This window comes from Plecotus auritus (genome assembly GCF_963455305.1).
Source record: "Plecotus auritus genome assembly, chromosome: 6".
Lineage (NCBI taxonomy): Eukaryota > Metazoa > Chordata > Mammalia > Chiroptera > Vespertilionidae > Plecotus > Plecotus auritus.
In genome coordinates this window covers 68,229,818-68,255,637 of record NC_137773.1, presented here as the reverse complement: position 1 = coordinate 68,255,637, position 25,820 = coordinate 68,229,818, and the positions used below count along the sequence as shown (strand labels likewise).

The 25,820-nt window shown below is 40.4% G+C and overlaps 1 protein-coding gene across 4 annotated transcripts in view; it reads left to right on the top strand.

The window, feature by feature from the left end:
* FNIP2 (folliculin interacting protein 2) overlaps positions 1-25,820 on the top strand; it is a 136,243-nt gene that overhangs the window by 57,288 nt on the left and 53,135 nt on the right. For 2 of the 4 annotated variants that reach the window (XM_080674984.1, XM_080674983.1), the window contains exons 2-8: positions 8,343-8,469; positions 11,631-11,777; positions 14,385-14,485; positions 14,599-14,670; positions 16,553-16,653; positions 16,828-16,917; positions 18,468-18,539. In XM_080674984.1, coding sequence (XP_080531110.1) covers positions 8,343-8,469; positions 11,631-11,777; positions 14,385-14,485; positions 14,599-14,670; positions 16,553-16,653; positions 16,828-16,917; positions 18,468-18,539 — 710 coding nt within the window. The remainder of the gene's footprint in view (positions 1-8,342; positions 8,470-11,630; positions 11,778-14,384; positions 14,486-14,598; positions 14,671-16,552; positions 16,654-16,827; positions 16,918-18,467; positions 18,540-25,820) is intronic. The other 2 variants (XM_080674986.1, XM_080674985.1) reach the window with 1 other exon arrangement.

Here is a 25,820-nt window from a genome sequence, read left to right as displayed (position 1 = left end):
GAAGACCTCACAGAAAGAATCATGCTTTTTACCTCTGGAAACCTCTGAGAAAACAGAATTTTTATCTTATTTATGTACAGTTTAAATGGATCTAGAATGAATATATATAATATGGCAATACATACACTGTATATGGCAATGTCATAAATGTTTAGTTTGAAATTCATTCATCTACCTGTTAATAGTACACACTCTTCTGGGGAGAGGATGGAAAAACCTTACATTCAAAAAGAGATGAAATCATGTTGATGCAAGTTGGTTTTCAGTAGAGCCAGTATACAATTTAGTAACCCTTGGAATTTGTTAATGCACGTTAACTATTTGTGTTATACTGACAACAGTGTGAAAGAATTAGCTCAGTGAATATTGAATAATCCATACATGAAGATGAACAGCAAAGCTCTTTTTCCAGGTGGGTGGGGTGGGGTTAGTACAGATAGTTTCTAGTTTATTGCTATCAGAAAAGAATGAGTAGTGCTCTATTAAAAAAGTAATGGAATCACTTTTGGAAAATATGGGCCGTATTTAAAAATTCTGAGTTATTAAAGGGTTTGAGAAAGGGAAGAAACTATTAGTAACAAAATATAGGGGGTGGGGGCAGGCTAGAAGGGGTCAGTGGTTGGGGAAGGGGGACATATGTAATACTTTCAACAATAACGATTAAAAAGCAAATCTAGGAAAGCTAGCCAGAGGCAGAGTCGTGGTTGGTACAATGACCTGCCCACTCAGTGTCCCTCTTACTTCAAAAGAACTTACACTTTTCCTCTTCAAATTTTGTTAGCGTCTTCTGAAAATTCTCAACTGGAGATGTGTTTATATTAAGAAGCATGCGTATCAAGGAATAAAGTACACCTAGAAGAGTTAGAGCATGCCATACAGTAATGTTGATTAATTTATTAAGATTGCTTTTCTCTCAGGATCTGGATTATCTATTCTGAATTATACTGTGTACACTTAAAAGATAATTTGAGACTATAGTGTGTTAGAGCTGGAAGGATGAGACCTTGAAGAATCATTTTAGTCCCAACCCATCATTTTATAGAAGAACATTGGACTGAGAGGTGAAAGAGTGTTACTAGCATTAGAATACCAATCCTGCCTAGAACCTGGGCATTCTGACACCGAGTGCGGGGCTCTGCTGTTTCATTGATGCCCACGTGGACCCAGGGCAGTGGTGTATGGGTGGTGGTGCTGTGAGTGCCACAGACAAAGTTGACCTATTGCAGAGTTTTACCTGACATGATCCTGAACTCAGGAAAGAAGGGAGGAATTCTGTCATCTCTTCTGTCTTTCAGAGTTCCTTCAGGCTGTATTTTGACTCATAATATTTTGTCATTGCTATGTGAACACATTATATAAAGACATGTGGTTTTAGCATGTGATACTCACAATCATATATAGAATTGTTTCAGTGGGGGAGAAATAGGCTCTCAGGTACAAGATACTTATGCATAGACTTTGATGGTCCTCTTTGTTAAGGATCAGTTATATTAGGGAAAATGTGGGGAACCTGAATGTTACTTTAATTTTGACCTTCCTTAGACATAGTATGTATTATATTGGTCAATGATCTCTTATCCTACAATTCCAAAATCTTGAAATTTCTCAAAATATTTTTGGAACTGACCTGAACTGATGTAAGGCTATTATAATCTCTAAGCCATGTGGCATATATATTCATAACTTGGGCTGGTGAAATATAAATTTGTTTGATTTGGGGCCTTGACTACACCTCAGACCCTGTAAGAAGCATTACATAATACTGTATATGGTATAAGCTTCTTTCTATCTATAGAATTCGGAAATATCTGGCCCCAAGGATCTCAGTTAAAGGATTGTGTATCTGAACTTCCCTTTGAGTTATGCTTTACAATTTTAAAAGTAATTTCATACTTATTCTCTGTTTTTCCTGACACCCTTGTGAGATATATAAGGCAGATACATTTGGGGAATGCTGAGCCCTGGAGTAAGTTGAAAGTGCAGAGCTAGAGTTAGAAGCTGTGTTTACCCGGGTGAATATTAATCCATACTCCTAATCCTCTCTGACCTGCACTCATCCCCCACTGTGTGGACAACCTTTTTATCATTTAAATTCCCCAGAAGCCACAAAGACATTTAGCACCATACCTGTAACAGTATAGTTTACTTATTTATTTATGGGTTGGCCTTCCCATATCAGATTGTAAGCATTTTGAGGTAGGAACTGGATCTAGTCCCGGTATCTGTCCTAGTCTCTGGGTCAAGCAGGTGTTAAAAGTATGTGGAAGGAATGAATGCAGGAGTGTGCTTTTGGACTCGAGTTACAATGAGTGCTCTTTCCATGCCGTGCTGCCAATCATAGTGATTTATTATTTCATCCCACACATTTCTTTTACAAAAGGAATAAAGGATTTATATATCCCCTACTTTCCTGAAGATAGAAGAAATTGCAGCCAACATCCAATATAAATTTCTTTTGATAAAATAATAAGGATACATATACTTGGAATCATTTTAATCTTATTAAAATTTTAATTTTATTTTGGAATCACTTAGAAGTTATATCTTTAAGCCAGCATTATTTTCTGATAAGATGGAACCTTCAAGGGTCTTTTTACTATACTCTTGAACATAGGACAGCAATTCAGTGGTGAATTTTTATGTAGTTCCTCTGAAACTAAACTAGGCAATTTGTGCAGCTAAGACTATATCAGTACAAAACAAGGGAAGAGAGGAAAGTTAAGTAATTTGCAAATTACTTATCTTGTTAGCCATCTTCTGAGAATACTAACCTAGCCCCAAAAATTTTGAAATTAGTTACTGTCATCTATTTACATAATTTTATTCTTAAAATAAATAGGTTGGGAAATAATGTACATTGGGCTGACCTGGTGAACTCTGATTGCCATCTCAAGCACATCTTCCATTTTCCTCCACCCCTAGTCTTCCTGTATTTTCTGCTAATGGTCATTAGGGTCTCCTTGCTGTTCCCGAGCAAACCTTTTGAGAGGGTTTCCATTTGTTTTTTGGAACAGAGGAGAGAAGCAGTGGGAGTTGGCAGAAAAGAGTTTAAGAATGGCTGGAAAATATCCTTGTTTATAGTAGAGTAGAGGCCCAGTGCACGAAATTCATGGGGGGGTTGTCCCTCAGCCCGGCCTGCATCCTCTCCAATCTGGGATTCCTCTCATAATCTGGGACTGCTGGCTCCCAACCGCTCACCTGCCTGCCTGCCTGATTGCCCGTAACCACTTCTGCCTGCCAGCCTGATCACCCCCTAACCACTCCCCTGTCAGCCTGATCGATGCCTAACTGCTCCCTGGCTGGTCCAATCGCCCCCAACTGCCCTCCCCTGCCAGCCTGGTCACCCCTAACTGCCCTCCCCTGCAGGCCTGGTCACCCCCAACTGCCCTCCCCTGCCAGCCTCGTCGCCCCTAACTGCCCTCCCCTGCTGGCCTGGTCACCCCTAACTACCCTCCACTGCTGGCCTGATTGTCCACAACTGTCCTCCCCTGCCAGCCGTCTTGTGGTGGCCATCTTGTGACCACATGGGGGTGGCCATCTTGTGCGAGGGCGTGATGGTCAATTTGCATATTACATCTTTATTATATAGGATAGGATTTCATAGGACCAGGAGTTATATTTGTTCACTACTTTGTCCTGTGCCTGGAGGAATGTGTGGCACACAGTAGGAGCTATTGTTAAATGGATAGTATCTGCCAATTATGGTTGTGATCATTATTGTTGGTTTTGTTTTGTTTCATTTTCTCTTTCTTGGACCATTTAAATTTTCATATCATACCTGATTCTTTAAAAATTCACATTCTTGATTCACAACACTGTTCTTTATACTCTTTATTTTTCACTACATAGGGTTGTTTCCTTGTGTGACAGCAAGAGTAAAAACACTTTTGAAGTAGTCTTCTTTCATTGATCATGCTTCAGCATGGGTGTACTTGAGCCCACCTCTAGCCTGATTCCTGTAAAAGTTCAAGGGAGGCATCAAACACCAACATTAGAACAGGTCTTTGAGGATGTAGCAAATCACTCTACTACAAATCATACAACTACAGCTCTCATCCTTATTAGCCATGACTCCTTGAAACTCTGTGTATGCGAGTCAGCACTACCTCTCCATTTGCCCTGAAAATGGTTTTTTCAAACAGCTTTAGTTCTCTCCTAAAACACAGGTGAGATCATGCCCTTCCCTTTCTCAGATGGTTAGACTGACACAGTACTGCTTGTGGGACAAACATAGTATATTCCTTGGCATAGCATTCAGGGTCCTTCACAAGTAATCCTAAACTATCTTTCCTATGTAATGCTTTTGCAGCTAGACCTGTTCCAACTACCCAGGACTTTGACATTGTTCCATTTCATTTTTTGTGTTTGTGTCATGCCTTAGTCTGCAAGGACTCTGTTCCTTGTTCCTCATCACATGTTTAATCCTTACCATCCTTCATCAAATATTGCTTCTTCCAGGAATTTTTCTCTGTTCTTTCTCTTGCTCTCTATATTCTGCCTTGCCCTTTTATTTTCATGTAGTTACCTACATGATTGTGTTTTCTAGATTTTAGGTTCTTTGAGAATAGTGACTTAGACATTTCTTATTGTATCCCGCTTGAATACCAGCATTCCTGGACTTTTCTCAGCTTGTAGAAGCATCACTTCAGTCTTTGTCTCTGTCATTGCTTAGCCATCTTCCTTCTGTGTCTGTGTCAGATTTCTCTCTTTTTATGAGGACACCAGTCATTGGATTAGGGCTGATCCTAATCTTGTAGGACCTCAGTTTAATTACATCTGTAAAGACTGTGTTTCCAAACAAGGTTATATTCACAGGTACTGGGAATTAGGAATTGAACAGATCTTTTGAGGCAACATAATTTAACTCCAATACATGGTTATATATATATTTTACAGAGAATTCTGTTTTTTATACTTAAAATCATTTGAACTATTGCTTACCTTTCAGTTAAGTAATTTAGACTTTGTTCACTTGATTTCTGATCTTGATTATATAAGACCAGGAATAAGACCTGGCTTCACTTCAAACCAGGTAAATCTTAGCATCGTAGACTTTTAAAACCTAGAAGGATCCATATAAGTCTTTTTGTTTACATTTTACAGTAAGAAAAGGTAGACAAATCATCTTATTTTGTTGTGCCTCATGTCACACTGCTGTGACCATAAAGTAGACAAGTAATACCATGTTCCTTGATGCCAGGGATAGTGTTTTTTTCCTTGCTTTCAAAAACAAAGAAATGAGGTAGTTCTGATTAAAATAAATGTCTTTAATATAGTCATATACTTTAAGGCAAAAGCTCAAGGAATATTTTTCATACTTCTGAATAATACCGAGTTGCCCTCAGGAAAGTACTCTGTGGATGGTGCCCATAGTCACTCCACAGTGACCGTTGGTTGACTGTTGAAGTGAATGTGAACATAAAGAGAATAAATGATGTACATGATTATGAATACCTCAGGCCCTGTGTGTGGAGGATGGAAGGGAAAAGAGCTGGCAGTGTGGTGGGAGGTTTCCCTAGATTATCTCCTTTAATCTTCACAATAGGCCCTAAGTGTTGCTTGGAGGAACTTTCCCAAGCCCATTAAATCAGTGGGAGGCAGAGCTGAGATCTGAGCCCAGGCCTGTCTCAGTCTGAAGTGCTCATTTAATCTCCTTTGTCCTGCCTGTAGTTCCTTCACCAAATGACTCAGCTCCAATTTCTTCTACTAATATTAGTGATGCCAAAATTATAATTAGGTGTTAAACCAAAGACAATATTGATATGGAAGAAGATGAATAGAGTTCTTCTCATATTTTAGAAAATACTTTCTAAGGAATTTTGGTCAAAAAAATTGGAGTCTTGACATACATACTTTGCCCTTCCTACATCTTTTATTTCCATCTTTTAAAGTGGAAAACTAATATGAAACTTTTAATAAGGTAATCATTATTTTAACTCTTCTGGACAGGCTATGCTCAGTTTGATTGATATTTGAGTCAGTGTTGCCCCTCAGAAATAAGGATTGAACAACTTGCTTTGTAAATTATGCTATTGTGAGAAAATGTATTATGAGTTCAGGCCCTTCATAATGAAGGCAATAGATTGAACAAGAAGCACAAAGTAATTCTTTGTTGCGTTTTTACTTTTAAGAACTTTAATTTGTGTACTATGTTTTAATAGTTGCAGAGAGTGTTTTTAGTGATCTTGTAAAATTAAAATTTAGTGGTATTAGTGATTTGGGGGCACAATCATTAGGACTTTTCAGTTGTAAATGACAGAAAACTAACTCCAGGAATGGTGTTCATTCAGGAATAGCTGCCTTTGATTGCCGATAGGAAGCAGTCTCGTTCCATTCTGTTGCTCACCTCTGCTTTCCTCCACGTTGCCTTTTCTTCAGAAAGGCTCTCACCTCATAATGGCACCAGCAACTCTAGGGTTACCATTTATCAGCTGAGCAACTAAGTGGGGACTGGCTATCACAGCCTAGTTGGACATCATAGGGTCATGTCTGATGGGCCAGGCCTGGACTGTGGACTACCTCTGGACTGAGAGTGGAAGAAAAATGATTTCCAGAATGCCCTTGCCATGTTGTTATGAAAGTTGGGCATAGTAGCTTAGAGCATGGTAGCTTTAGTTGTTAAAAGAAAGTAAAACCAGAACTTTTATGTTTTTTGGTGCTGGGATTTAAGAAAACACATCTGCTACCACTGCCTGAAAAAGGAAAGGAGCAGTAATGCACAGTTTGTGATTTTTTTTTTTTAAAGTAGCATTACCAATTTTCTTAAGTAATTATTACCATTTTGGAGCACTTACTGTGCATCAGCCTCTATGTAAAGCACTTTACATATTTCATTTAATTCCTATGGCAGCTTTGAGGGTGGGTAGTAATACTCTCATTGTGCTGATGAAGAAATGGTAGCTCAGAGAGTTCGGGTTTGAATCCAGACTTGTCTGACTTCACTTCAGTTATTCTGTCTCTTAGTTTTACAGTTTGTTTTTGTCAGTCTGTCTGTCTATCTAACTGTCCATCCTCTATCCCTTCAGGACGACTCCTCTTCCAGCATTCTCTAAGCAGTTAGCACCCCTTTTGCTTCAGGCACCCATCTAGTTCACCACCACATCTTATCAGTTCTGCATCCTGAATATCCCTCTAGTATTTGTCTCCTTTTCTCCTGTCACTGTAGCCTTCATTATGAAGGGCCTGAACTAAAAATAAACTCTATTTGGCCTTCCTGCTTCCAGTCCTACTATGTCCCACCCTGTTTTCCTTAGAGCAGCCAGATTGAACTTTAAAAGCATAGACCTGAGTTTATCAACCTTTGTTTACCTAAGTGCTTCTGACTGCACTTAGGGCAGGATCCTGGCCTGCCTTCTCAGCCTACTTTTCAAGTTCTTTCTTCCTCTGGCTTTTTTTTTTTTTTTTCTCTTTCTCAATTTCAGCACTTTACATCTTACCATTTCTCTCCCTCTTACTGTGTTCTTCATTCTCACACTTTATCTCTTTAACTCTTCTTCAAGTTTGTGTTTAAATGTCACTTCCTTAAATCATTTAGGGACTTCCCTGCCCCTCTCCCCCACCCCTTAATCTGAAAATATGAGAAGCTTTTTAAACATGTATCTTTATTGTTGGAAGAATTACAGATGTTCCCCCACCACCACCCCATTAGCCCCCTCCCCAGACCTTCACTGTACTATTGCATTCTGGTTTCATTTTTTTATTCAGGAACAAACCTATGTTTAGAGCAGCTTTATTCCAGTAGCTTTTGGTCTACTTAGGAATAAGCCATGCTTCCTTTATTTGTTATTGTTTTTAGCAATTCAGATGCTGTCCAGTAATGTACTTCATTTTTAAAACTTCTTTGCCAGAGCCAGCTATAATAGATGAAAATACTAAATCTTAGGATATGTAATTTCTCCCAATTTGACCTGAGCATGGGTGGATGGGAGAGGAAGAGAGAAGGCTCTACTGACTTGTTCTGAATGGTTCCCAGCCCAATGACACAAAAGCTTGAACATCCTAGACCTCAGCTGTGTTCCCAGAACCCAGACATCCACATTCAGCTCTCTACACATGTCCTTAGGATTTCTGGCTACCATCTTTTCCCAAAATGGCTTTTGAAGGAGAAGCTTTCTCACCAATTATTTATTATTTAAAGCAGTCTTCCCAACCTTTGTCATGGACACTGGCAATATTTGTATGGCCCGTTGGCGTCCATAGACAAGGCTGTCTGCCCCAGGTCTGAAGGGATCACTGCCTCTGCATACTTGTGGCCTTCTGATGTGCACACAGGCACACAGGTGGGGAAGATTATTCCAGGTCATACAGATACCATAACTTATTTCTCTTTTTTTAATCCATAGTTGGTCATGTTCGGAATTTGACCTGAACGAGATTCGCCTGATTGTTTACCAAGACTGTGAAAGGCGAGGTAGACAAGTCTTATTTGATTCTAAAGCTGTTCACAAGATTGAAGAAGTGGCAACTCAGGTATGAAATGCACTTTTGCTTTCATCTTTTTTGTTTGTGCTTTTAATCAATTGTTTATTAATTCTTAATTGTCTCTTTGGGCTATATTGTACACAGCCATTGATAGTTCAGAAGAAACATAAGAAAAGCTTCCCCTCCACCTTCTGGGCTACATTTGTATTCTTTTTGTTTTTGTTTTTAATTCTCACTGAGGATATTTTTCCCACTGATTTCTAGAGATAGTGGAAGGGAGAGAGGAAGAGGGGAGAGGAGAGAGAGAGAGAGAGAGAGAGAGAGAGAGAGAGAGAGAGAGAGAGAGAGAGAGAGAGAGAGAAACATTGATGTGAGAGAGACACATCGATTGCCTCCTGCACCTGCCCCTACTGGGGCTGGGGAACCTGGAACCAAAGTACATGCCCTTGACTGGGAATCGAACCCACGACCCCTTGGTCAGTGGGCTAATACTCTGACCACTGAGCAAACCCAGCCAGGGCTGCATTTGTATTCTTACTAATGCACAGATGAAACTGTTAGCAAGTAATTGTGACAGATGCCAAGCATTGTACTGTAAATATTACTAGAGGTGAATTTGCTGGTGAGTTGCAATCTAGTAGGATTTTAATACCAAATATGTTCAGTGTAATAGGAAATCTGAGAACTCTAAAATTCATAAAGTGTTAGCCTGAAGGGAAATTAATTAGATCACTCTGTCAGTATTTCTCATAGCCAGCGCTACAGAGCACTGGGCTAAACACAAATAGCTCTCCTCAGTGTTGGGCTTCAGCATGCTAACATGCCTTGTCATCATTCAAAAGGTAGTGCTTCTCAACCTGTCTGGCTTTTATTTATTTCCTTTTCTTAGTGGAAGGCAGGGTGGTGGAGTTGGTGGTGAGGGGCAGGGCACGGGAGGACCTGGGGATGGGTCAAGTGAGGACAAAGCAACTTTTTTTTTTTTTTTAAATATATTTTTATTGATTTCAGAGAGAAAGGGAGAGGCAGAGAGAGAGATAGAAACATCAATGATGAGAGAGAATCATTGATCGGCTGCCTCCTGCATGCCCCCTAGTGGGAATCAAACCCGCAACCTGGGTATGTGCCCTTGCCGGGAATCGAACCTAGGACCCTTCAGTCCCCAGGCTGATGCTCTATCCACCAAGCCAACCTGGCTTGGGCCACGCAGCTCTTGATCCCTTGGAGCCAGAAAGTTAGTCCAGAGTACTTGCAAGTTGTCACCTTTAGACCTTCCATTCTCTTTTCAATAGTTATTCAGCTGTTTGCAAATTAAATAAATCCATTTGTATTCATTCTTTACTTGCTACCTATACTGACAAAATTCTGGCAGTTTACAGAATATGTAGCTAAAGTAAATGAGTAGTTTATGTCATGCTCTTTGTCTCATCAGGGCCAAGGGGCTGTTTTCCTGCTTTTGATAAGGATCCTTTCTGCAGGAAGGAAGTGTTTGGTTAAAGGCAGTTAGCTGGGTGGGTTCTGTAGTGCATTAAAGTGGAAGTCTGCCAGGTAGCTAATCATTACAGTAGTTGTTGGGCTTGTTAGGTAGGTTTGAGGGGTGGCGGGGTGGGGAGGGGGGGAGACTTGAAATGTCTCAGGTGATTCACCTGTAAGCTTTAATGGTGGATTTGCATCAACGTTTAGGTGAACACTTGACCCTTTGTTTGGTGGACGGGACATGGTTTCCCTTGATTTCCCATATCATTTCCTGTTGCCCTGAAGACCTTGCACAGATGGTTTAGTTGAGGGCTCCTAATGGTCATAACAGCTGGAGGAGGAAATAATTCTAACTGGTTTTCAAAAAGCAACTGGAATCTTTAGTCAGAGCAGTGCTGACACTGGCGTCTGGAATATAAGCTTTTTTGGAAGCACTCGTTTAATCAAAAAGGCAACTAGGTCCAGGGAGGTTTGTAATGTGCCCAAGGCTACAGAAAGTTCAGTGGGCGCTCTCTTCACTGTACCAGGTGCTATCTCCAATTATAGACTGCTCAGAATGTTGTACCCAGCCAAAGGCTCCAGCAGTTTGTGAGGCAGGTATGGACTTTGTGTCACTTTAGGTCTTCTGAGGGGCTGTGTTTCTGGCTTAAGTGGTATTAAGTAACAGTGAGATCTGAAGAGGGTGTTGAGGGAGTGTCAGATGCTCGGGAATAACCAAGTGCAACTTTGAATGCCATCACTGCTGGAGAGGCTGTTTTACGTTTTCCTTACATTCTTTCCCCATTTTCAGCCCTCCAGCCCCTTGGCAAGCACAGTACGTCATGAGTTTGTATCAAGCACATGATGCAGGCATTTGCATTAGACCACCAGTGTGACTGTCACATTGGAGATTAGATAAGCTGCAGTTGCATTCATGGTTTTCCAAGCAAAAACTGCACACAGAAAAGCAAGACTCGAATAGCAGCAATTTACCATAGAGGGCACAGGATGCTTCTGTTGGGAGTACTATCTTTGGGTGTAGAAAGAAGGGAAAATTTAATAAAGATGTATCTTTGTGCCTTTATGTCATAAAATTAGCAGTGAACTCTGTTTAGGGAATGTATAGCAGATAACCTTCTATTACCTCTAACCTTTAAAGGCCAAATTTCTATCACATGCTGTGCAATTCGCAGTAGCTCCAGTTTCAGAGTTTTGGCTTCATCTTTCACAAACTTGGCCTCATGATTTTCTTTCTGATTACCTTTAAAGGAGTTTTAAAGGAGATGTGTCATTAAATACACAAACCCAGTTTTCCCAAATTAATATTTTTGTTTTCTTAGTTCCAATTGGAAAATACTGGAATTTGAAGCAATGTCTTTCTCATTGGTTTTTTAATAAATTATGACTCTCTTTAATACTCAAAATCCTCTAGTAACAAATACAGAGATCGGAGCTCATTGATTATTTTAAAACATGAACTGGAAAGTAAATAATAGTTGCATTATTTAAAGAGGATAAAGTCTTAACACATAACCCACCACCTTCTGTCCAGTACTCTTCTCCAGCATTTTCCCTCCTAAATATTACAGATTCTCAGGAACCACATTTTGTCCTCAGTAAAAAAATAAAAGCTTCTGGTTTCTATGCACTTAGCATAACATGCAGAATGTTTTAACAAAGGAGTTCCCAATGCAGACCATGTTGAGGAAGCCCATTATATTTAGCCACACTCACCTTGATTGTCTCTCCTAACCCAGAAAACAGAGGATGTCCCTATTAAAACGTCAGCCAAGTGCTGTCAGGGAGGCAGCAGCAGCAGCAGCAGCACCAGCAGCAGCATCTCCTCCTTCGGTTCTTCTTGGGGAGCCTCACAATACGCGAAGGAGCAGCTTCCCAAGTACCAGGTACCCCATCCCTCCCATGTGGAGTACCCCAGGGTAAAGTCATTTACTCTAATTTCTCCACAGGGAGTAATGCCTGCTGGAGGGTTCCAATCCAGGAATATGAGAATCAGTGTTACAAAACGTGCTCTCTTAAATGTTTCACATCAATGCCGTTTTTATACAGTGGCCTTTAGCTCTTGATAAAAACTGTGATCAAGCAGAGATAATACACACCCAATGAGGAAGAAATATTGCCAGTGAGGTAAACCCTCTGGTTTTGCTCCCTTTGTTATTAGAAGCTGATTAATACACATGTATTTTCCAGCTTTGTTATAAGAACTCTAAGGATTCTGGGAATGTACATGGGCCTTCTAAGAAAATAGCACTTTCCAGTAGAAGGGAGAAAAGAAAACCTTGGATAGGAGAAGAAAGAAAGGGCAAGATGTACCTTGAGTGTGAAGGACAGAGGGCTGGGAGCATTTTTTATGTTTGATGTGTGTGTGTGTGTGTGTTGTAAGGCAGTAGAGGCTAGGGATTAGAGTTATTGAGAAATATATTGGCTAACTAGATATAAGAAAAGTTTTATAAATATTAAATAGCAGAGGCTATAATTAATGGAAGATATATCAGTTTTTTCCTTTTTGATCTGTGTAAAATTTTGTTGTCCTGTTGCTGGAAGAGCAAAGCGAAGGGAATAACCAGCAGCCATACACCTATAGAACTTTATTAATATCCTGGTCAGGATTTGTGCCATGTATTTGCCTTTATTTCACAGTACTCCTGGGTCTCAGAGTATAAAATATGCCCTGGCCAGTGTGGCTCAGTTGGTTGAGCACCATCTCATGTACCAAAAGTTAACTGATTGAGAATCACAGTTGGAATGTGGATCTTGTAGCCAAGAAAAAGCAGATTATAAAAATGGAGGTCATGGGTGGAAGTTATTAATAAAGAATAGGAAAGCAACTGGGTTTCTGTCTGCATGTAGTGAGAAGAGGTTAGTTTTACCTGTAACCAGAGAGAAGCCTAATTAAACAAAGCTGATAGATTTATGTTTCTCATTCCTCCTCTGCAAACACAGGTAGATGTATATATGTGTTTGTGTGTGTGTATGTGTGTACTTGCGTGTACCAGTATGTATGTATACATGTGTATATTTGTAGTTAAGAAAGAAAGATTGAGAAGAGGGTGTTCAGGATGACACCCATGTCTTTGCTTGGGAAAGCATACTAGCAGAGACTGTGGCTGGTGGGCTGGGTCCCAGAGAGATGGTTGTTTTGTTTTAGTCAAGCTGTGCTGGGTTATATCTGTCCTGTTTGTCAGTGTGTCACCAGCATTTATAATAGGTGCTTTGAATCCTATATCCAATGCATTCATTCACATATCAGATGTTCATAATACAGGCAGTCCTCCGGTTACATCGGACACGACGTACGTCGTTTCATGGTTATATCGCCATCTCCCATTTATTTATAAAAAAATAAAAGTTCCGTCATTTCGACGTATGTACATATGTGCTTTATGTTTTTTATTATTTATTTACCACAAGTAAAGGTTAGGAATTGTTATCTTTCTTTAAATTTTTTTTTTACTGTTGTGTATATGCTCCATGTGAGTGATGCAGGTGCTTATGTAGGTGGGTTCCGACTTACTGCAAAAATCGAGTTATCTCGCGCCATAGGAACGGATCTCCAACATAACCCAAGGACCTACTGTATTCAAATATATGTGAATGAATGCATTTTGGATATAGGATTTGAGAGTTCAAGGAGAGGTTTGAGCCTAGAGCTAAGGATGTGGTGTATATTCCTATATAAAGGATAATCAAAACCACAATCGAGAATGCAGTAAGTGAATAGGAGGGCCCTCAGGGAACAACCCTGTTCAAGGGATGATCTGGGAAAAAAGAGCTTTAAAGGAGTTATTAAGAGAGACATTGAAGAAAGCAAACTGGGAAATGTCCATTATTGGCATTGACAGGGAGTCACTAGTGCAGTTTGAATAGAGGAGGCTGCAGTGTGTTAACAAGCAAATGAGAGTGGGCAAAGTGAAGGCAGCACAGTCCATCCTTTTGGATGACAAAGGGGACAAGAAAAACCTTTCAGAAGCTAGAGGCATCAAATATTCAAAAAATATTTTTGTAAAACTTCAGAGGTACCAAATCATCTGTTATCTTTTGGAACCTGATAAACCCTGCCTGTACCAGTTGGCACTTTTATCCAACACTGTTCATTATTTGATTGCATAATACTGAATCCTATTTCTTTTCAGGATGTGTTCTTAGTACCAAGGAAAGAGTGACCCTGTTTCCTTCATAACATAATCTTTCTACTTAGAGTTTATCAATGGAGATAATAAAAACATTTGTTTCTCATAACAAAATTAAAAATCTGATAAAACACTGGGATCCTGAAGATACTGTGTATAAAGAAGAAATCATGGACATTAGTAATAATTTGAGAAAAATAGGCTATCATCATTAAGATCGTAGAATGATCAATTGCATCGTTGAGAAATAATTATCCACTAAACTAAAGAGGCGCCCAGAGGTTAATGAATATTATTTCTATTGCCTTGCACATCACATTGTGCCACACGCTAACTGATTTCGGTTTCTTTCGTGTGTGGCAGTACACAAGACCAGCTTCAGATGTCAACATGCTAGGGGAAATGATGTTTGGCTCAGTTGCAATGAGTTACAAGGGCTCCACCTTAAAGATACACTATATACGGTGAGTTTGGGCCTCTTTTTCTACTGGTTGTGAGAAGTGGAATGGTGATATTGAGTCATTAATTTAAAAATGCATTTTGTTTTTTCCCCCCACTCCCCACCCCCCACACACAGCTCTCCTCCACAACTGATGATTAGTAAAGTCTTCTCTGCTAGAATGGGCAGCTTCTGTGGGAGCACAAATAAGTAAGTATGGGATTTTGCATACCACCTCTTCCCGCCGCCCCCCCCTGCCCCGCCCTCAATTTTCTAGGTGTCTATTTCTGGATAGAGTAATTCTTCAAGGGCCATAATGCCTTTTGAAATGAGAAGCAGGATAAGTCCACATTAATACAGGGATTTTAAAAGTGGCCATTTTCCTATACACACTGCACATGAAAAGGCTTTTTGACTTTATCAGGTGGACTTAAAAACAAATGACCGCTTCTCTGTATCTTTTGGGTCCCTCTGGTGCCCACTATGTTCTTACTACCATCCCTAAGCTTCCATACCCTAGAAAATGAGCAGCGAAGGGGAAAAAAGAGGAATCACATTAATGAGTTTATGGAATTACCAGTCTTTTTTATCCTTAAAAAAAAACTTGAACACTTGTTTGTTAGTGTGTTTGTTTATTTGTTTAAGGAAAAAAGTACACAGAGAGTCTTTCCAGGCTGCTGAGGACCTGTTTGGCAGGACGGGTTGTCCATGCTTGCCATCTAATCAGCTGGTGTAGCCTCTGTGCTCGGCTGGTGCTTGGGCCATGCAGTTTTCTGATTTTCACTCAAGAGGTTTTTTCTTCCTCTAATTATATACTTCTGTGTAGACGAAAAATACTGAAATAGCTAACTTAACTCCTATTCTGGTACATTTGTTCATATATTTTGAACTTTGCTAGCAGGCATATTTTATATGCTTTTAAAAATAAACACTTGTTATACTTTGGTACATTTGAAAGAAAGGTTAGTTATAAATTAAAGGGGCATCCTTATGAGTCAAATGAAGGCTGTTATCCTGGGAAATTAAAAGTATATTCCTTTGTAGATTTGAGGACCATCGTGTAAGTTCGCTTACTCTTCAACAAAGTAATAATTGTTTGAGCACTTAACATTGGACTATCATGACTTAGGCTAGTATGAGAAGTGACGTTTATTTCTTGTGAGAGATTCTTTTTCAGACCCTTGATATTATCTGAACATTTATTGCCTGAACTCCCTGTAGTAGAATCTTGAGCTCAGATTTCACTAAAAATCACCATGGCCTCATTATTCTGTATTATTTTCAAAATATTTATATTTATTTTACTTATTGTAAATACAACGAATTATTAAAATCTGCTTCCCTCACATTTGTGTGTGTTAGTAATCCTAAATTTTTAGATGTTGCGAACTCAAATTTCTATAGGAATCATATCAATTTCTGTTATATTCTCCTCCTGAAAAAAGTTGCTGAATTGCTCATTGATGTTAACTAAGAGTTCAAATTAATTTTGTTTTAAAGATTTATGTAAAATTACCTTTGAAATGAATAGTAACATCTTGAGTGTCAGTCACTAAATCATAAGTTAGAAATTAATAGCAATATCTGATGTGTCAGCCACTGATCAAAATTTGTAGAGTTTGGTCCTGACCTGTGTGGCTCAGTTGGTTGGAGTATCGTCCCATACACAGAAAAGTCTCGGGTTCGATTACCGGTCGGGGCACATACCCGGGTTGCAGGTTCGACCCCTGAGTCGGGGTGCATATGGGAGGCAACTGATCGATGTTTCTCTCTCACATCAATGTTTCTCTCTCTCTCTAATGAATTTTTAAACATTTATAGAGTTTGTTATCCCATGTAATGGGAAACTGTTAGGAATGCATTGTTTGGTTTTATAGGTTAGACTACCTCCAAAAAGCTTTTTTCTTTTCTTTTTCTCTAGCAAATTCCCCTAAAGTTTATTTCACACTGGTAGATGTGAGACTATTCATTTATAAAGAAAAGTCTGGGCAACTGATAAGGTGTCTATATTTGAGAGTCTCTTAGAAAGCAGCTTTATTCATCTCTTGACATTTTTCTTCTCTCTCTCCCTTCCTCCCCTCCCGGGATTTAGTTTGCAAGACAGCTTTGAATACATCAACCAAGACCCCAACTTGGGAAAGCTGAACACAAATCAGAATAATTTGGGTCCTTGTCGTACTGGAAGTAACCTAGGTAAAATCAGCCCATGAATGGGTTCTTTCTTTCTGAATACGACTGTTGTGAGTGTGTGTTTTGCTTTATTTGAGTTTATTGTGTTGTGTGTTGTTGTTTTTTGCATTATCTTGAATCCGTGTTTATTTTTTGTGTATACTTTGTTTGCCCTCCTCTGTGTGTTTCTGTCCCTAGGTCTGCTGCAGGCATGCAGCAGCAAGCTGCTGCAGGGGGTGGCAGAAGGAGGACCTCTCCGGCTCACCCGGAGTGCTTCTTTCTTTGCAGGTTTGTGTGGAATGCTGAGTACGGTGTGACCCACACACACATTAATAAATCCTGGGAAGGCTCCTAGAGAAAAATCCTATTTGGTACCTCTCTAGAAATCCAAGGGGCTCTTGAGATATTCGTTTCAAATGCAGCCAAGTTCATGGTGTTTTGAAAATTCCACCAGTGAACCTCTATTGTAAATGTCTTTGTTAAACCCTAGGGTAAGCTGATTTTGGTCTGAAATGAGCCCTTAGTGTTTCTAAGAGGATTACATTTTCTAATTTTTGTAGGCCTCTTCTGGTGCTATGAACCTTTCCCCTTTGCCATGGTATCTTTTATTCATGTATTCACCTGCATTCGTACCTGCACGGAGTTTCTTCAAAAGTCACTCTAATAAAAGCATGGAAGACACACCTCTCTCTCTCTCTCTCTCTCTCTCTCTCTCTCTCTCTCTCTCTCTCTCTCTCTCTCTCTCTCTCATTTAAGCAGTTTAAACACAGTTTTTAGGTTCTTTACAGGTGTAATCATCTCGGTCTCTGTGGGTAGGTAAAGTCTGAGATTTAATTGGCCTTGCTAGCTAAAGCTGTTGAATGGCTGTTGTAGTCTGGCTTGATTAACAAGTGTGGGAACCTTCATCACTAACATTAAAGGTTGTGTTTTGGCAAATGGTATTCTGTTCTTCTTTGTGGCCTGAAATATGTTTAAACACTATAGTTAACTGACACCCTAATAAAACTGACACCTTCCTACCTACTTAGAGTGAGGATAACATGTTTATATACTCTGTAAAATTGTGAAAATAAACAGGCTTCAAAAAATAGCTGGCAAGTTTATTAATCAGGCAGGGCCCTGGGTTTCAAGCTTACTGTGGCAACATGTCTTCTGCTCTCTAGCTCAATAAGAATGCAGTTTGAATCAATCTGAAGCATTCCAAGAAGTCTGTAATACTTTAGTGTTTTCTAAAATTCATGCCAGGACATAAGTTTTTCTAAGTAACTGCAATAGTACTGTGCATGGGTGTATATGGAAAAGAAGTGGAGGAAGAAATATTTGAAAATGAATATGTGGTTTCTATCTGCCAAGAGAGTGGGTTACAAACAGAGAAACATTTTTTAAATTTATGAAATGGTTTTCAAGTATTTTTCTTCCTTGAGTTGCCTATAGTTACGACTGAGACTGATTTTAAAGCATTTTGAAAATACAATGCTATTTAAATGCTACTCCTAATGAGGAAAATGGCTAAAACTATCTGCCTGAGAATGTTTGTTCGTTGTTTTAATTGCATCAGTAGTTGATTATTCAGTTTTTTAGAGATGAGCATCACTCAAAAAAGTTTATATGCTATAGTAGGATAGTGAAGGCAAGTAGTTACTTGGTTCTGCTTTCTTCTTACTCTATTGTCTTTTTATGCATTTAATTTTGATTTCTAATTAATCTCTCTGTAAATTTATGCCAATCATCAATAGCAGTAGCCTATTTTGAAATTCAAAAATATTGTACTCATTGAAAAAAACAACTTCCTTCTTTGACGAGCCCACTAACATGGTTTTCTTTTGCTTTTATCTTAGCACATAGCACTCCAGTTGACATGCCAAGCAGAGGGCAGAATGAAGACAGGGATAGTGGCATTGCTCGATCAGGTATTTTTATTTCCTTTTATTGGTTTAGTTAATAGAGTGAACTCTTCTCACTGGTGAAGTAGTTGGGAAAATAGAAGACTGGCCTCATCTTCTGGGGTTTTGTTTTGTTTTTTTTTCTTCTCCATATTCCAAGATAGCCTCACATATCTGAAGATCTAGAACTTTGATGCTCAGCATCTAGGAGTGATTGCACAACATGAGCTGTTTTTTCCTATTACCCAAACTAATATGAGACTAAATATATTTTGAGAAATTTATTTTTAGAGGGAAGCTTCCTTGAGCTGATTATACTGGGAATTTGCTTGCTGAATATTGACTGTAAAATGAGGGGAAAGAAAATATGTGTGGAAGTAACTTTACCCATGACTCAGGGAGGGCCTGCCAGCTGACGTGGTCACCCTTTCTTCTATCCTAGAGTCACTCCTTCTAGATTTTATCTCAAGGTGCCCTTTCTCTCCTTGCTTTAAACCTGAACTGATAGTAAGATCGCTTGGTTTCTGCTTTAGAACATGATTCTGCTATTAATTTTTGATTTGTGGATCCAACCTGAGGTAGATTCTCTACTGGAAAAGAAAGGTAGGAACCTGAAGATCTAGAATTTGAGAACTGGGAGATGTGTGGGGCTTTGCCATACATTATACATGGGCCTCTACCTTCCACTGAAGACTAGGAGCATCCTGCTGGTCTCACCAGTGATATGTGCCCATTCACCAGTTAGGCCACCTGGTTGGTGCTTGGTGTGCTAGGACTGGATCCAGGTCTCAGGTGCCTTTCCTCCTGACCTTACCCTCATTTCTGTTTCCAGATTTGGCACTCAGAAAGAGCTTGGAGGAGTCCTTGTGCTCTTTCTGTGTAGCACCAGAGTCCTGCAACATACTTGGTACAGCTTTGCTCCCAAGTTATTAGATGTACTTTGTTACTGAGTCCTGCTGTTTGGCTTATATATGTCACATAATGTAAAGTGCACAGCATTTTATTTATGGCTAAATAAAAATAGTTGAGTCATCTTGGTCTACTTAACCTATTTGGAATTCTTTGGCATGGCATATGTGTCTCTTTCCCCTTGTCCATTAATTAATTAATTCATTCATTTATATCATGGGCTCATAGATATGTATTTTATACTTTGGGTTATAACCCAATTCTACATTATTTACTTCCTCAAATTGTTCCAGCTTTGGCCATGGAAGCCATGGAGCTCTCTCAGTTGGCTACTGTGTTACTTTAACATACCCACATCAGTGTATGTGTGTGTATTTTGAGCACTTCCTTACTTTCTGGCACTCCCAGGTCCAGACTTGTCTTGTATATTTCCTATTCCAGTCCTAGAATCAGCCGTTTCTCAATGGAGCCCTGTACATTCTTTGGAAAATAGTATTAGATTCCAGGATTTGGACACAAGATATGCTTATTGCTACTAGAGTGTCATTTCTTATAGGCCCTCTCAGCTGACAAGAAAAAATAGGAGTTTATGCTGTGTATAGACATCTATAATAATAAAAGCGTAGTATGCTAATTAGGCTGGACAAAGCCAGGGCTGCGAGGGCTGAGGCAAGCCGCAGTGCCTGCAAGGGCCAAGCCCCTTGCACGAATTTCATGCATCAGGCCTTTAGTATATATATAAACTAGAGGCCTGGTGCACAAATTTGTGCATTTGGGGGGTCCCCTCAGCCCAGCCTGTGCCCTCTAATAGTCCAGGAGTCCTTGGGGGATACCTGTCAGTCGGACATCCTTAGCGCTGCCGCGGAGGCGGGAGAGGCTCTTGCCACCCACTGCTGGACTTGCCAGCCGTGAGCCTGGCTTCTGGCTAAGCGGCACTCCCCCTGTGGGAGTGCACTGACCACCAGGGGGCAGCTCCTGCATTGAGTGGGATTGGGCCGAAACTGGCTCTCTGACATCCCCCGAGGGGTCCCAGATTGTGAGAGGGCACTGGCCAGGCCGAGGGACCCCACAGGTGCACAATCAGGTCTGGGGAGGGACGCAGTAGGTTGGCCAGCCAGGGAGGGACTGCAAGAGGGCTCCAGGGCGTGTCCGGCCCATCTCGCTCAGTACCGGTTGGAGTGTCTGCCCCCTGGTGGTCAGTGCACATCATAGCGAACAGTTGAGCAGCCTTTAGCATATCATTAGCATATTATGCTTTGGTTGGTTGAACGGACGACCGGACACTTAGCATATTAGGCTTTTATTATATAGGATATTGGTATATGTAATATTTGTATCTATATTAAGTTAAACATGAGTTTATACCGATATTTCTATTCATAACCCATTACCATATGGATCATTCTGCCTTCTCCCCTTGCTTATTTGTAGACTCCCACTCCCACAGTGAGAAGCCTGGCTCTCACCACCTGCCATCCATTTAATTGTTTCACTTTGGTATGCATTTATCGCAGTGTCAGCATTGTTAACTGGTACCCTGCGGGAAACGACTTTATTAACTGGAGTACAGTGCTTGTGTGCAATTCCTTTTCCCTTTAGTCTCACACACATCCACTCATTTCCAAAGTTACTTAGGTCAGCACCTTCGAGATAGGGGAATTTTTGCAGCCATAGGTACCAGGCAAGTAGAATCTCTGAAATCACAGCTGACACTATTTCATCTTGCAAACGGCTTCCTGCATGCCACCAGAAATTCTGATTGCACAAGTCAATTCTGAAGAATAATTTAAGGTTTTTTTTCTCAATAGTCTAGTAAAGATGTAACTTTAGAAAAGCTTTTTTGTTGTTTGTTTGTTTTTTTAAATCATCATTTATAGAGAGAAACTCATCCCAGAATAAAAAGGAATTTTAAAGGAGATTTTGAGATTTTCCATCAAAAAGACACCCGAGGTCCTTTGTCCTCACATGGCAGTTCCTTCTGTAGACATCCCCTTTAGCAGGCCACCTCAAAGGAAGGAGTGTGGAGGAGGTTACTTCATGTGTAGCTGCAAACTTATTCTGTGCATAATATGCTCTGGGAATACAAAGGGAATACATGGGTTTAAATTCTTAAAGGGGTTTACTCTATTGTTAGAGAACTAAATTATTTTGGTGATTTCCACAGTAAGACCAATTTGATACAGTTGAAGTTAAGGAAAGGAATTAGAAGGATAGCACTAATTCTTGACTAGTCAACCATCAAGCCACATTTATTTATTAAAAAACAATTTTCTAGCCCTAACCGGTTTGGCTCAGTGGATAGAGCGTTGGCCTACGGACTCAAGGGTCCCAGGTTCCATCCGGCCGGGGGCATGTACCTTGGTTGCGGGCACATCCCCACCAGTGGGGGGTGTGCAGGAGGCAGCTGATTGATATTTCTCTCTCATCGATGTTTCTAACTCTCTCTCCCTCTCCCTTCCTCCCTGTAAGAAATCAATAAAATACATTTTGGAAAAAAAAAAACAAAAACAATTTTCTAGCCCCCTGTGTTGTCAGGCTCTTACCAGAATTTGGGATGTTTTTGAAGAAGAGTAAAAATATAGCACCTGCCCTCAGGAAGAGTTCCATGTAAACTAAGAGTTAAAATACAGTGTGATAAAATAGTACCTCCTAGAACACTGTGGGAACAAAGAGGAAGAGGAAGGGCCTTTGCCTGGGAAGTCAGAGGGTTGCCTCAGAGGAGATGAGGTATTTGAGTGACACCTTGTAGGTAGAACAGAACTGTATCAGAGTTTAGGAAAAGAGCATTTCTGAAAATAGTTTGTGCAAGGGTGTAAATCCTTGAGTGTACACTGTTAGAATGCTGGACTACAGGGCTGGGACTGTGAGGCCATGTCAGAAGGTAAGGCCGGCTATGAAGGACTTAATTGGAAGGTGCCAGTGCTGTGCTAAGGAATTTGGATTTCATCTTGTTGGTGGGGCATTACTTGGTTAGCTGTATATTTTAGATTCATGCGGCGCTTCACAGACCCTCTCCAGAGAAGCTGGACCAATACAGTTATTGCTAAAATAGATCAATGGCGAAGGGGTTAAGGGAGATGGACAATACATAGATTTCCCCCCATTAACTTTATTTCAATATAACATTCCCAAACTTATGGGGCTTCTTGCCACTGTATGTGTATGGTGTGTGTGTGTGTGTGTGTGTGTGTGTGTGTGTGTGTGTGTGAGAGAGAGAGAGAGAGAGAGAGAGAGAGAGAGAGAGAGAGAGAGAGAGAAACTTGTATAAAATAGTTATCTGATTTAACATAAAATTTTGAAAACTAGTCCATTGTTGTTGTTTTTCCCTTTCACTTCTTTTTTGGGATAGTATCATAGAAAAATATACAACTTTTTTTTTCTGGGTTATCCAGTGGCTTTTTGTAATAACAGAGAGGAAAGAAAATCTTAATTTTGATCTATCCTTAATGCATTTTACTCATAATTTCTCCAGTGTCTCTTAGTATAGTTTGTAACACACACAGAATAGGAAATAATGCAATAACAAGAGTATCCAACTCATTTACAGCCTTAACTAGTTAGAAAGACTTTTTTAAAAAAGAGGCTTCAGTAAAGCAATAAACTAAATAATAAGCTCACAGTGTCATTTACATTGTAATATTAACAGTTTACTTAAAGGTCTTTGCCTTACTCCCTGAATCTTTGGAATGTATTAAGGAAGTCAAGTGAGAAATACATATATATTTTTCAGAATTTAATATTCATAGACTTTTACTTTCAAGTTTGAGAACCATTTTTCTAGTGTCATTGTGGAAGGTGAGATATAGAAGTAGAAGACAAGAAGAAATATTTTTGCTTACCAAAAGATTGGAAGCATCCTAAGTGTTCATCACTGGGGATTGGTTCAGTGACATACTTTCCAGTAAGGGAATACCATGTGGCAGTTAAAGGGATTGAAGCAGCTTGGCAGGCCTTGGAATAGGAAAGTTCTCTTAGGGTGTAGCAACAGTGTGTTACAGTAAACCATCATTTATGTTTCAAAAAAAGGGCATATACAAGATCTCTCTCGCTCTACACATAAAGATAGATAATTATGCACATAGGCTGTCTCTGAGAGGGATACTGCGGGGATAGGTATGGAAGGGAAATGCATTCTCATTGTATCTTCTTTTGGATATTTTGAATGCATCCTCTGTGCATATATAAAAAAGAGGAATGATTTTTAAGAGGTTCTTTTAGTGGCTGCCATTAGAAATATTTCAAGTAAAGTCTTAGAAGAGGGATGAATTTCAGCCATACTAGGAGGTAATATTGGCAGGGCTGGGTGACGGATGGGACACACAGGAGATGGGGCAGCAGGGAGGAATCAAGGGTAACGCTCCAGTTCCTAACTTGGGAAAAGAAGCAACTTGGGGTGATGGCGTTAACCAGTTTAGGCAAAGCAGGAGACAGAGACTGAGATCATTTTTATTAGAAGTGTCTATAAGTTGTCCAGCTCTGAGTAGTCAGCTGTAATTTAGAAATAGGAAGCTGGCTCTAAAGAGATGAGTTGGAGCAGAAACTAAAATTTGGAAATCTTGGGTGCCTGAGTAGAGTAAGGTTCAGAGGGCCAGGATTGAGTCCAGAGTCACTGAGCCTTGTTAGTCTATACCACCTTAATACACATTTAGATTCTCTTCCTCACCAAAATGTCCACCTCATTGACAAGAAAAATAATTCCCCCGCTCTCTGTGCAACCTCATTTCCTCTGTTCTTCAGAGCAGTAAAATAAACTGAAGATCAGTATGAGGAAAACTTCTAGTATGTACTTTGAAACATTTTTATTTAGGCGTTTTAAAATGAACCCTCAGGGTAAGAACACACACCATCATAGTGTTTAAAGAGGCCATGCGTTTGGCCCGCTGTGCAGATACAGGATGGAGCCCACACCCAGAATGTGGTTTGGATGTCAAGACTGATGACACCACACACACACCAAGAGGGTGTGAGGTTTATTACCACAGACTGGGGCTTTCTGCTGAGAGCAGGGTGGCTTCTCAAGCTGGTCAGAAAATGACTTGCAAGAAAGGGAAAGGAGACTGCTTAGGGGTGGGGTTATGGTGTTAGGGGGTAGGTCCAGGGTGAGGGGTCCTGCACATGGCGTGAACTTCCTACTGGCTCCAAAGGAGGGAGCACCCAGGCTTTCTCATCAGCTTTGCCCAGATATGGGGCTGGGTGGGGGGGAGGGGTGGGGAGGAGAGGAGGGAAAAGGAGGGGATGGTGTGAAGCTTAAAAGCTATCAGCAGTCAAACATCAAACAGTGGAATCCAACACTTTATTACCACATGGGTCACCATTATATAATGCAAAATGACATCCCATTTGTACCTGATACAGTGCTTTGTAGAGAGTTGCAGGAGACCAAGACTGTACTGTTCCTGTTTGTTGTCTGTGTAGGGGAAGGGCCATGGCACCCTGTTGACCTTGCGTGCATCCATTATGGGAAACGGCTTGAACTGCCATTTATCAGAGAATTGGCGGTATAACCTGTGCTCCTACCCACAGCTGTAGCTACCCACAGCTGTCCACAGGAGAGTGGGAGCCCTAAGGAGCTGCCAGCTAGGAGGTCATCTCCCACTCATGTCTCCATCTCTCCTGGGCAGTTCACCTGAGACAGTTTCTCATCACCTCCAGGGTTCTGATGAGATGTGGAGCTTTCTGCCCAGGCCCCTAGAGCTGCAGAACATAAAGCTGGCTCCCCAGCGGTCGGGGGTGGGGGGGGGGTGGGGGGGGGGAGGGGCGCGGGGAGCACAGCTTGTGTTGCAGGCATCTGACCCCTTTTGTGTCGGTGTTGTCCTGTTTTTGGTGTGTGGGAAAAGGATCACTGGGAACTGGCACCTTTGGCTTATTCTTCTCACTGTCATTGTCTCTAACACACTGTCCAAATCTAAAAAAGTCTTGTACCTTTACTGTCAACTCTTTACCTTGGGCTTTGCTTTCTCTTAAATGTGTGAACTTGGCAATCTGTACTGAAACTTGGGCAGAACTCAATTTCTTCATTTCTTTAGATTTCTCATATTTCAAGGCAGATCTTTGATATTCTACTGGAATGGATATTTTATTTTCTTCAATTTCACAATTTGTGGACTCTTTAGCTTTAGCTTTTTCCTTTCTAGGTTTGCCACTATGATTTCAAAATACCTTACTTTTAAAAATAGGCTTTATATTTGTAGAGTAGTTTTAGGTTCACAGAAAAACTGAGAGGAAGGTACAGAGATTTCCCCACCTCTACCCCATGCATAGCCTCCCCTGTTATCAAATCACCCACCAGAATGGTACATTTTTCAGGACTAAATGGATGCTAGTTGAAGAGTTCTCCTCAGACAGGAGGGTAGGGAAAAAAGCACAAATTTTTAAATTGGGAGTTAACCAGGTACACAG